The sequence below is a fragment of the Corapipo altera genome, unplaced genomic scaffold (genome assembly GCF_003945725.1).
Source record: "Corapipo altera isolate COAL_440 unplaced genomic scaffold, ASM394572v1 61286, whole genome shotgun sequence".
Classification (NCBI taxonomy): domain Eukaryota; kingdom Metazoa; phylum Chordata; class Aves; order Passeriformes; family Pipridae; genus Corapipo; species Corapipo altera.
In genome coordinates this window covers 6,041,283-6,054,270 of record NW_020884907.1, presented here as the reverse complement: position 1 = coordinate 6,054,270, position 12,988 = coordinate 6,041,283, and the positions used below count along the sequence as shown (strand labels likewise).

At 39.7% G+C, this 12,988-nt stretch overlaps 1 protein-coding gene across 3 annotated transcripts; it reads right to left on the bottom strand.

Annotated features, from left to right (window-relative positions):
* Nucleotides 1-2,746: 2,746 nt before the first annotated feature.
* On the bottom strand, nt 2,747-12,988 carry INIP (INTS3 and NABP interacting protein). 3 transcript variants are annotated; one of them, XM_027652451.1, is made up of 6 exons: nt 12,871-12,941; nt 12,415-12,526; nt 11,791-11,878; nt 6,285-6,387; nt 3,940-4,030; nt 2,747-3,047 (listed from the first exon to the last, which is right to left on the bottom strand). In XM_027652451.1, the coding sequence occupies exons 3-6, from the start codon at nt 11,813-11,815 to the stop codon at nt 2,952-2,954; spliced, it is 315 nt and encodes a 104-aa protein (XP_027508252.1). In that variant the 5' UTR covers nt 11,816-11,878; nt 12,415-12,526; nt 12,871-12,941; the 3' UTR covers nt 2,747-2,951. The 3 variants fall into 3 exon arrangements, with proteins under 3 accessions (XP_027508252.1, XP_027508251.1, XP_027508253.1); XM_027652450.1 differs by lacking the exon at nt 12,415-12,526 and having other exon boundaries at nt 12,871-12,988; XM_027652452.1 differs by lacking the exons at nt 12,415-12,526; nt 12,871-12,941 and adding an exon at nt 9,972-10,060.

Genomic DNA, 12,988 nt, shown 5'->3' with positions numbered 1-12,988 from the left:
ATAAACTGTGGTTCAGCTCTTTCAGTGCTTCAGTGCAACATCTTCGACCTCTTTACCTCATCTGTTCTCGAGAGATTATGACTGCCACCACTTAGAAAATCTGACCTCACTGTGTGTTAGCCCAGTACTGTGACCTGCTCCCACCCCATCATCCAGCTCCAATACAGACTCTATTCCAACCATCTGTGTTGAGTAGAAAGGCCACTTACTAGCGTACCAAATGAAATGACTCTTGAGTCATGTGCGTTAAGATACCTTTAAGTACAGAGGTCACCACTAGATTACAAGCCTTCTGATTTCGTATGATCAAGTTAATGGTCACTGCCAGAAGCAAGACATCCCAGACACTTTGCGGTTCACCCATATTCTAACTAATAATGATTTGAACATGAGGTTCCAGCAGGAGAAAGGATTTTGCTAAAATTACAGTATAGAGATAGATTAATGGGTTTAATACTGATTAATAGTGGAAAAGAAAAAATAAGAGTGGCAAGACAAACTGATCCATCTGACACTAACTGCTACAGTCTGTGGTTTCTAGGATAGAAGCTTCCATACACATAATTTGTATATTTGACAGTTATTTATATCTACATATATCACCAAGACCCTCACAATTACACAGAATAATTTGAGGCACTATAACTTAAAAATATAACAACAGCTGTGCTAATTTGTCCCCTTTTGAATACTTTCATCCTTGAGCCCAGGCCCTGAATTTCCAAAAGCAAATTTTTCAATACCCAAAGTGAAAACAACACAGCCAGCGTTAACTCCTTCAGCGGGGCAACTATAACTTTCCAAAGAAGGATCTTTATTGTTTCATTGCCTAAATCCTATGCAGTCTGTACAGTGACACTGAGAGATTCTATAGCTCAAATGGTTAGCAGAGAGCTCCTTTAATGTTAAATTCAACTAAAATATCAAATCCAAACTTTCTGCTGTGTCTGCTTTAACTTCTCCACCTTTGTATGTTTCCAGGCTTGGACTGATTCATAGGTGCCTTTTCTACACAGAGATTCTTCTCATCTTCTTGTTCAAAGCTTTTAAGATACTCAGGTCACACTGCAGAATAATGAGTAGTCAGAACAATTTCATAGAGTAGTTACTCTTGGTAATTAAAAAGAAAAAGCCACACAGAGCCAAACACTGAACCTGGAAGTGACTTCTTTCTCCATTGCCCAGAAAACTCACCATAGTTCCCATAACTCACCACATCAGAACCCTCAAAAAAGCACATGGTATGAATACTTCATGTTAAAATTGCACATTTTTAAGCTCTATCAGGCTGGCTCCACAAGATTCTCCTTCTTTAAAATGTTTCAGTATGCTCCAGTTTCTGCAAAGGTCTATACTCAGCAGTAGTATATGAGAGCAGTGGCATTTTCCTCATACCTGCACCCTCTCTTGGTACTTGTTCTGTACTCATGAATAATAGAAATGTTAACAGTGCTTATAGTTCAGTAGGGCTTATTGGGTTGAGGTAATCCCCTGCAAATGAAAACACGATACCCCAGATGTTCCTAAGGAAATTTTTAGACTACAACCCTGGAAACTTCATGGGACACCTTGGTTTCTGCAAAGGATGGAGGTGCTTCAAATGGGCACCAATTTAACAGATGCTTTCTGATTTCTCATTCTCACATATGTTTTCTTGTTCTTTTTTATTTTCTAAAACTTGTCTCCATAAGTAAAATAATCAATGTACCAGCATAACTTTGTAAGTAAAACTGTGGAGATAAGAACATTCATACGGACTATTTTTCACTCTAAGTTACTTTATCCTGGTAGCGTGACCACAATTCCAAAATAATTTACTTTAAATCAATAGATTTTCTTTCAGCAGGATGCTGGATCTGTTTACCGTAAATAAAAACACCAAGAAAATAAGCAAACAAAAATAAAACACACTGAGTATTGGAAAAGGCATGATTAGAAAAATTTGACCTTTTAAACTGAATTGTCTTTGCAGACAACACCTTCCATCTGAGATGTCCAGAGAACTTCAACTTTGTCTCTAACAGGCCTGTTTGAAACAATTGCCTTTTTCCCACTTTAATTCACTTTCATATTTCACAAAACAAGGTAAGAGGCAAGCACACTGTAACTAAAGACTTGAGACCAGATGATACTACAACAGCAAACAGCACGCTAGAAATACCTGCATACATGGGATCAGGAGAGGGGAGGAAGACTGATCAATGTATTTGATAAATTTATGTCTGTTTTGATGGACAGAAGTAACTTTTGTCTTTCATTACTGTCAAATATTGTACCTGTACACAACAAAAACAAACACAAATAGTGACAGAGCACATGTGCATCTCTTGATGACTCTGGTTTGGAGGTTTATTTAGAGGAAGCACTGAAAGAGGGAGGAGCAAGCCCTGTGCACTTCAAACACAAAAAAGTCTTACATTTAAAGGCGGTTGTAGCCAGGTGGGGGTTGGTCTCTTCTCCCAGGCAGCTATCAGTAAAACAAGAGGGCATGGTCTTAAGCTCTGCCAGAGGAGGTTTAGTTTAGATATTAGGAAGAAATTCTTTACAGAGAGAGTAATCAGGCATTGGAATGGGCTGCCCAGGGAAGTGGTGGATTCTCCATCCCTGGAGGTTTTTAATATAAGAGACTGGACGTGGCACTTTGTGCCATGGTCTGGTAACCACAGCAGTGTTGGATTGAGAGTTGGACTTGATGATCTCAGAGCTCCTTTCTAACCCAGCTGATTCTATAATTCTACAATTTGACTTTGACCTGACAGAGGAATGGCAATACAGGATAAAAATTGTTGTTCAACAACACTACTTCCCCATCATTAGAGCTCACACTCCTGAAAAGTAATTCCAAAAATACAGAAAAAAATAGATTTTAAGATATGTAAAGAAATTCAAAGGTCAGACAGCTCCTGCTAGGGACAAAAATCAGACCTTGAAGTTTTGAGAAACAACATTCCTTATTCTGCCTCAAGTCGAGGTAAGACAGGAAGAATAAGATTTCCAAACGCAGAGTCCTGAGTTATGAAGTATCCTGAGGAATGTGCGTGTGCATGCTGAAAAGAGAAAAGCATTTGTTAAAGCTTAATTCCCTGTAGCACTGACATAATTTAAGACTTCAAGGCTTCTGCAGTATTAATTATTTATTTCCCCCAGTCTGCTCCTCAATTCTGATAGTCAAATTCAAACCCAGCATTTCAGATCAGTCACACTGAAACAGGGCCCACCATGGCAATTAACTTGGACATTCCCTGCTGTTCTTTTCAGTAAATACCATGGAGGTGGGGCTAGTGGTAAATCAACTCCTGATTTCTCTCCTTTGCCTAGACCCCATGTTTCCCCTCCCATCTAAAACAAACTCAGGTCTTGATTGGTGACAGCTACTGTAGAAATTGCCAGAACTGTGCATGACTGTCCCACAACCTGAGCCTGCACGTACAAATAACATGTGACCAGACGCATTTCGGTACAACATGGGACACCAGCATTCCGCTCACAAGACATTTATGCTTGTTCACCTGAGGGGGGTGGCTGCTGTGTAAGATAGCTCTGGACAATCTTTGTGAAATCCTACATACTCCTTTCCTGTTAGTTTGCTAACTTACTGGACTCCGGCAATTTACGTGCCCTGCATATTCCTTCCTTCCACCACTAGGGAAAAGCCTTACTGGATATCGATTTAGATTGAGCCAGCAGCATACCCTTGTGGTGATCAAGGCTAACTAGCACAGTGGGCTGCATCATCGACAGCACAGCCAGCAGGCCAAGGGAAGCTATTTGAGTTCAGTTTGAGACAGAAACCGGAGGGAGTTCAACAGAGACACAAAGAGACAGCTGTGGGGCTGGATGGAGCTCTTGACATCCAAGGAGATGGCCTTTCAGTATCTCTAGATGCAGGGCTGCACATCTAAACCAGGGCCAAGCTAAACTCTGACTGTATCAGTTTACCTGCAGTGCAGCCTTCTGCTGTGCTGCAATGTGCTGTTGCTCAGCATGATCACGGAAATCCTTGTTCAAAGGTGATCTTGAAAGTGCAATGCTGCAAAAAAGAACAAGATGGTATGATACAGACCACAGACAAAACATATGTCCTTGCCATTCTAGCCACAGATTCCGTGACTTCCTCAACTCATGGTTTATTTGACTCATGGCTTGACAATTGGTAATTACTGTTTGGAATTACTACTTGTTCATATAAGAGAAAAAAAGGTAAATGGAGTGACTATAGCTGTATCATTTGAGACATCATAAACAACTTATGCCAAACTACACCTGAAGTGTATAGTGGATTTTGCTCATGGGTTGAGTCCCACTGAAGTCAGTGAAACCACTGGGGTGCAGCATTAGACAATGTCAGCAATTTTTCAAACAATGGCTTGGTGCTTTCAGCACTACTCAGTCACCAAGTGACTGTTCTAAACAACTGTGATAAACAGAAGCACTAAAAAGAGTTCTGCAGACTTCAGTAAAAGAACAGTTCTTTGGCAGCTGGGCACCAGTTCACTAATTATGGTAAAGGAGTTTCTTGTTGATGTTAACTGAAATAATTATCCCCTGTTGATAGCTGGGAGTACCTGAAACTGATTTAGCTTATCTATCTCAGCACAGCATATATAAGGTTTCAAATTAAAATTTATAAATGGTTTTTCTTGTCTTTTTGATCTGAGGACTTGTCCACTTTCTTAAGCAAAAAAAGACATAAAAAGCATTCCCAACTCTATATGAGTAATGGATGTAAATCAGTGAGCACTGCCATTAGAACTGTATCGCAACACAATTCTCAACTACCTTTGAAATTGTCACTGCAGACGCGCTGAAAGCCCAGCTCTCCTCAGTCACAGAGGAAAAAGTACAAATGACAAGGGATCCAAGCAAACTCATCAACTGAACTTTCCCAGCAGCTTCAATGTCAACAGCTGATTTAGTAAATGAGTTTCTGAAAAGCAGTCATGCCTGTGAATGATCTTTAGACAAATCTATGCCTAAATGTGTAAAAAAAGCTAAACAATTCAGAGGATTGTTGCTTATGACAAATATTAAGATCAAGCTTCACTGACGGAGAAAAGTACTATTAAGTTTATTTTAAATAATATTTTCAATTATTTTTAAGGTATTTATTTTGCATTTATTCTGTACCCTCTAACTTTTCAATGTGATTTCTGTAGATAATCTTAAGGCTTCATCATAAGCTGACACTTTTCAAGAGAGGTCTTCTGTTCTTGGATAGATGATTCTTGTGCCAAGGCCAGAAATATATTAACTCATTCACCCTTACACTGTCCATGCCCCTACAGTGCTTTAGGTAAATCAAGCTCTTTCAGTCAAGTCTGCAGAATTTTTATGGTCTCATTTCTGACAACTTTGTGGTCCGAGACCTTTGGCACAACACCAAAAAACTGTAAGCTTCTCAAAAATCACACAACAGCCCACCATGCCAAAGCAGAGACCTTGACTGCTGCACTGTAGATTGCCTCTGCCCCCACGTTCAAAATTAGTAAACTCTAATTATGCTTACTAGAATATAGTGTTATTTTTCCCTAAAGAAAAAAGAAAGTAAACCAGCACTTCCTGAAACTCTCAGACTTGTAATGACGTATGGTGACACTGTTGCCAGGAGTCAGGGGTTGTACATAAGAGCATGATATTCTGATTTTCATATCAACAATTTTCCTTGAATAATAATTGCATATAGTTGCTATTAATAATTGCATATCTCACTTAAGAAATCTAACTCAGGCAATTTCAAGTATTATGCACGCTTTTTCAGATTATGAAGGAATTAAAAGTGACCTAGAATCTCTTTGAAAAAGAGCAGCCCTCAGACTGCACTGCACTCACGTAACGTAACTGCAGTAACGTAAACTGGCTTTGTCTTGCACACAGTGAGTTTCAAGAATAACTTGATCCTGCTGTAATTATTCTTCTCTAAAACACAGTATCCTGAACCTAATGGTCTGCTACTTCCACTCCTTATAGCATTTTAGCTTAATAATTAAATGCATTCTCAGAGCCTGCTTCCTGATTTTGCTTTATCATAGACTTTAGTATACTTGAGTAAGCATATCTGCTTCCCCTATTCTCAAATAGAAATTATGTAAACCTAAATTCAAGTTGTGTAAACAATTTTAAATACTAATATGTTCCTAAAGAGCCATGTTGCTCTGCCTTGTTATTAAGGACGGTCAGAAAACACTTCTGATAAGTGTTTGTGTAAGTTTACAGCTCACTTGCTGTTTGCTTTTTTCTTTTGATGTAATCAGTGATGCCCAAAAAGGTCTAAGAACATAAAATACCTGGCTCCAGGGTGATTTGTGGAAGACTGGTTTTGCATAAGTAACTTTCTCTTCTCCTTGTCTAGTTCTGCCAGGATTGCAACCCTATTTTTATTCTGGAAACCTGGTGGGAATGACAGAAAAATATTAGAGATATTTGTTTTATATCTGTGGCCCAACTCTAATGTCAAGGAATTATAAATCCCTGTACAAAATTACTTTAAGATAAATACACTAACCTTCCAAGCTTTGTATCCATTTGAAAAGGCTATTAATAAATATGCTTTATTTCTCCTTTTCTCATTTTATAACATGCAATAGCTTCCATAAGCTATCGTGCATATTAATACATTTTAAAATAGAGGCTTCTAACTCAAGTTAGATCCTACCCCTTCCCACGACAGCTCTGGAGCTACAATCAAATACTTGTCTTCCAAAAAAAAGATAAGCTTACCAGGTTGTAGATTTAAAATGCAGTCACTGAATGTTCAGTTCAATGATAACAATGGAGTAATATACTCACAGGGCCTAATTTCTCATGTCAATGAACTCAAACTATAACACAAGTACTATGTATGCAACAGGTAAGAATGATCACTAAGTTTGCACATGTGCTTATACAAACACTTACTGTCTTTCACTCAATCTATGCAGAAAGGTTTTAGTATATATACACACTGATGTCCTTACATAAACACACTACCCTTATTGTGAGGATGATCACGACGCTGGAATAGAGAAGCAAAATTAAACTGTCTGTACACAATACAAGAACATTTGGTTTGTAAATCATTCTCCCGAAGAGACCCTGTATATTACAGAAGGGGTCAGGAACTAGAGCATTCAAAAATGCCCAAAATAGCTGCCGTCTATGTATTTTTCAAAGTTGCCTTCTAAATGAAAATGTGGCAAAGCTACTGTACTTACACAGGATTCTTATACAACAAAGGTTCTCATTGCAGTCAAGCTATCTCCTTTACTTCCTCCATACAAAAAGTCAAAGTCATTCCCACTGGAAACTGCTGTGTGTTGTGCCCCTGCCCTGAGCACTGTTTTAGTGACAGCACTAAAACGTGGTAGCCCACAAGCTGTTAAGGCCAGACACTTAAGGAGAGCATTAGCATGTCAAGGTAAAATGATTTATTTTCAGTAGCTGCACACAAAGTTCATTCCCTTTGAGAGACCTTCTGTTCAATTACATAACCCAGTATTCCTTTCATCTGAATGGCTCAATGAAGGAGACAGAAACCTTCAACTCTATATAACGACTTGCATCTCTACTGCCTTGCTATCAAATCCTCACCTTTCCCTTTTGCCATGCCTAACATAGGCACCCATGTGCCTCAGTGTCTCAGAAGCCCTTAAAAGGAGCAGAGTCTTTCAATTACATATTATAGTGGTTTTATACAAGGTCACCCATAATCATTTTTACATTTCGTAATAGATTTTTTTTAATTACATTTAATTAACTGCTATTTTTTCTGTCTACTAATCTCTCCCTCCCACACGGCATTAGCTTCACTTAAACTATTTTGTAAGTGCATAGATCAGGTCTTCAATGTTTCTCCGCTTTTCAGGTATTGTACATTATCTCTTTTTTTGAAGACCTTGCAATTGCAATGAACCTGCAACATTAAAACACAGCTGAATGTGTGGTCTAAAACATAAAAAGGCTGAGAAATCTTGCTAACAAGCTAGGATTCAACATTCTGAGCTGCAGCTAGCCCAGATTTTACCTTCTTGTAAATTCTGGAGACAATGCCTTGACAGGATGACTGAAGAACCTCTAAGAGGGTCTGATCTTAAGCAACCATGTCTGTATGCTCATTCTACACAGTTTTCAACCAAAAAGCTTAATACCTCACATATTACTCAGCAGCCTTCTGCTACTGCTTGCTTACCCTGAACTGCATAAATCTAAATGCATGCTTGGAATTCAGATGATACAGTGATTGAGGAAAGAAAAAGGAGACAACTTTTTAATAAAGGTTGCTGTAAGCTAAAAAAGAAAGACTAAATGTGCTTAGATTTATCATCAAGCAGATGGTATGACTCAGAAAGGCTTGAGACATTTTAAATGCTGTTTTTAAACTGTGATAAGAAACTGCTGAAGATTCTCACTGTTTTCTATTTTAATATGACTCTTGTTACAGTATCTTATGGTAGAAACTCTAGAAGGATTCAGAAAAAAAAACCAAATATTTTTTCTTCCTTTTCTTACCTATCTACTAAGAGTTTTGTGGTGGGTTTTTTTGCTTGACTGTTGTTTATTTAAAGTAGCATTTTGCTATAAAATTCAGTGACCATCAGCAATCTGCTGCGCTGAAAGAGTCACTTGTTTAAAATTTGTTAATGGTAAGGAGAAAAAAGCCTGCTTGAGAAAGTGGAGGAGCTCATTCAACACGTACATGTTAGTGCTTCTGAGCTCAGCAATGTTAAGTTCCTACGGGTGTTTTAAACTTTTCAAAATGCAAAGCAAAACCTTTCATTTAAAAGTTAACAATGGAAGGGGTGGAACATGAGAAAGCCATTTTATAGAGAAAATCTTGCATCCTTACAAAATAATTAATCATATCTGGCAATATATAAGCAAGACTTTAATTTAGATTCTTCTCTGCCCAGGCACCCAAGACAAACCTGAAACACCTGTAAAAGTTTCCTACTTCAATTATAAATAATTTTTCACCTGTAGATTTGATATGTCTGTTCTGCTTTCTAGTACTAAAAATGTAGATGTCCAAAAAACAAAAGTCATCCTTAGTACAGACGGGATTCTCATCTGTGAAAGGAAGTGCAGATTTTCAAACACATTAACTTCTTAAAAAAAGCTGTAAGTTTTGACTTCCCTTGATTGGGCTGAGTTGCACTACTGTTTTGATTTTGAACAGTTCATGAATATTGCAGTTCATTAATATTCTTCCCTGCTTTGCAGACACAAGAGCCCTGACACGGAATGATTCATTCAAAGCAGCTAAATAGATTATTGGCAGGGTCGGATGTCAAACTGAGCACCTAGATTCTCAGATTACTCTCTAACGTAGACAAATCAGGTCATTTAAAAATTAAACCCTTCTGACATCTCTGACATCAAGCACTGTACCTATGCAGGAGCTTAAGACTACTTGCACCCATGTTCTGCACATGAAGGCATAAAATCAGAGAAAGCTGAAGCCCTGCTGAGTGATACTGGCAGCTTTATGAGCTCACAGCATGTTTCACTTTTTAACCTAATCCTAACACCTACTCTTACCACCCTATCTCACCAATATTATGTCAGTTAGTTCTAACTAACTCTGCACAGCAAGAGACAGTATTATCTTTATCTTTTTTAAAGTTCTTGCTTTTCATCACTTCCTTTTCCTTGATTTGTTGGTTGCTTCAAATTCACAGTATATGTAATTTTTTTCTAAGGTGCATTATTTATTATTTGTCCATAGATGTGTAACAGCACAAATACTGCCAAGTACTGCTGCAGTAGCAGTGTATTCCTGAGTACTTGGAAGTGATTTCTGTAACTTAGAAGGTGACTTCCACCCCTCAAAGTGTACCTCTCTGGTCTATGAGCTCTCTCTGGACAACACACAGCATGCAAGAATCTCCTCCATTTCTTTCAAGTGCTGTAGATAGTCTCATGCAATCAGTTCCATGTGGCACTAACAGCCTGAAGTAACGCTTTTCATTCAATTCTGCTGGTTTTGCTGCACTTATATGCAGCTCCTCCTCAGGACTGCTTTCCTAAGAGGTCAATGTATAAAAGGAAGTCCAATCTGCAGAATCTTAACCTTTATAGTCCAAGTCTGTAATCAACAGAAAACTCAAATGAACTCCTAAGAAAATACCTGGTACTGATTAAAGGGACAGGATTAACTTGGTACAAAAAATTACCAAAATGGTCTACCTGTGTAGAAGGCTAATGGTTAGTTCACCCCTACAGTTCTGCTTGAATAAGTGCTATCATTCATAACTTTTCTAGTGAGTAAAACCCTTCTAGTTTCAGTAAATTTCTTCCTTTTGTCCACAAACAGGAGAATGAATTGATTGAACATATACCATGAAGCAAGCTAAAAAATGCAGTGTTTGTCTTAATCATTTTCACTACTAGACTGCACCTGGCCAAGAAAGAAACCCTGAACTGTTGTTTGTATTTACCTGTTCCTTTCTAATTTTCCTAGTTGTACTATTTATAGCCTTATTTGATAATTAAACTTGACAGCGTTTCTAGAATGCTTAGTACAAACAATTTTCACACGGTAATTACACAGTTCCTTTAGTGAGTCTCTAAAGGATATCTCAAATATAAAAACAGATTCCAAGGCTCTATTAAATTAAAAGACTCTGGAATGTGGAAGGAAGTAAAGGTATTCTGGGACTAAAATCCCATCCCATCCTTCACAGTAAACCAACCTGTTTAAGAAAAAGCAGCTTTTAACTCTCTTTGACAACATTCTATTCGTTGCAATGATGCTGACTTGTTATTCACAGAATAAAGCAGGATCTACCACTATGTACGAAAAACTTCTCAAGAGTTAAAATTTGCGAACAGGCAACTATCTGCAATCTGTAGTACTCCCCTTCCAACATTTCACAAAAGCTCAATATCCATTCCAAAAACTACCTGCTTTTTGTCAAGTAGCAAGTCAAATGTGTCTTTTGGACACATGAATCTGGTACCCCTCAAAGTATCATCCAGCAACACCCAGTTTTGCAGGACTGCTCTTCCAGATAAGGACTCACACACAGATGTGCATGAAGTCTGGCTGCTGGGAAACTGAACCCAGAATTCATTTCCCATAACCAAGTAAGTGGAGAGCAATACGTGAGAAGCTCCTTTTCCTCAGCTGTTCTATGGAAGACAAGCCTCAGAGTCCCACTAAGGTTTCCAGAAAACACTTCTAGAGGGTGATTTAAGACCCTCCTTCAATTCACTGTGTGACACCCCCAGACCCTCCTCTGACTTTAACACAGGTGCTTCAGCTGGATAGATGGACCATTTCCATGTTTTTAACGATTTTAAGGATGCAATCCAGATGCACCTTTGTACAAAGAAACATTTAATTGCAGTTAGCATTATGGTTTTAATTGCTTTTCCTCCTAGGCCTGGCCACTTCATCTATCCTTGGACAGCTATTACTGCCTGGGTCTTGCTGTTCCCATCATGACATGGAATGCATTTGACTTCTGGCTGTTCCCTGATGTTGACTGCAAGTCATGTTCAATACCAAGTGTTGGAAGCATCTGAAATACGCTTCAGGAAATGATCACAGCACCACAGGCATGGTAGATACTTTCTAGCACAAGCACGAGAGTATGTTCAGTAATACAGAGCTCCCTAGCCATCAGTGGTCTTTTTCAACCCTTTGATGTGTGCGTGCCTTCTCCCAGAAGGACTGCTGCCATTCTGCTGCCTTCAGCCCCACCTCTCTGCCCCATCCCCATCGTTCCATTAAATAAAATTACAGTTATGGTGACTTCACAACATTTTGGCCACAGACTTCTCCCTTGAATACTTAAATTAATTAAAACCTACCTTGTCCTGAAGGATTTGCTGCCATCCTTCAATTTTCAGCCCTTGTTTTATTCAACTGTAGTTCAAATCTTTTAATCTCCACAAATATCTGCAAAACAGGCACAACGTAAGATGGACATACTTCTTCAAAAGAAGAACCTGGATTTCATTCTATTAGAGATTTCATAAACATGGCAACTGTCAGAAAGCATAAGCCAAATACCACACACGCACTGCTTAAAATATATTATACAGTTTATATAGTTCTGATTGGAACCTTCAGCTTGAAATATCAAGAGCTGTACTAATTCTTTTTCAGAGTCTGGTAATTTCTATTAGTAGCAATAATAATTTCAAGTAATTTCTATTCTAGTAAGAACAACCTTTAGAGTTATTCTGGAGTCACACACGGTTTTCCCAACTGAATTTCTTCCTGACAACAGGAATGTCAGATTACATTTAAGAATCACATTAAACCATTGTAGTCATTAAATGTTAAAGCCTTTGAAGACCTCGGTTTAGGCTCCAACTGAAGAAAAACTGACTGTCTGAGGAGAGGCAATTTAAACCCTGGATACAAGGCCAGCTGAAGGTGGCTGCAGCTCTGGCAAAACAAAAAAGGAGCCTATTCCTCTGCCATGTCACCTCGAGCCATCACCAACTTCTGCTTCCATCAAGGTGCCCGGCTGTGAAGACCGGCGGCGAAGACCACTGGTTGAGCCAGCCAGGCGAAGGGCAGGGACGAGAGAGGTGAATCCTACGGGAAACCGAACCAGGAGCCTCAGTCAGACTCCCATGGAAGACCAGGACGCTGTCACGCCTGGACCTGCGGGTCCCGGGGCAGCGCGCTGGTCCACCGGGGCAGTACCTCAGGAGCAATATTAATTAAGCGCAGTGACAGCGGTCGGAACGCGCTTATCCAAGGACCAGGGACGGCCTGACCCACTCCTGCCGCTGCCTGCCTCCCTCAAACCTCGGGAATGGGCTCTCCCGCTCGCCTTTCTCCCCCGCCCACAACGGATGAATAGACTGTCTCGTCCTCGCCGAGCGGGCGAGGATGCTCCATCCGGCCGGGATGGACACCTGCCCTCCGTTACCCACCCGTCCGAGGGCTCGGTGCTCCGGCTCCTTGCAGCCCCGCCGCCCTCACCGGCAGCGCAGCAGCCGCGCGGCCATCTTACCCGGCTCGCGCCGCCGCCACGCGCCCGTGACGCGCTCT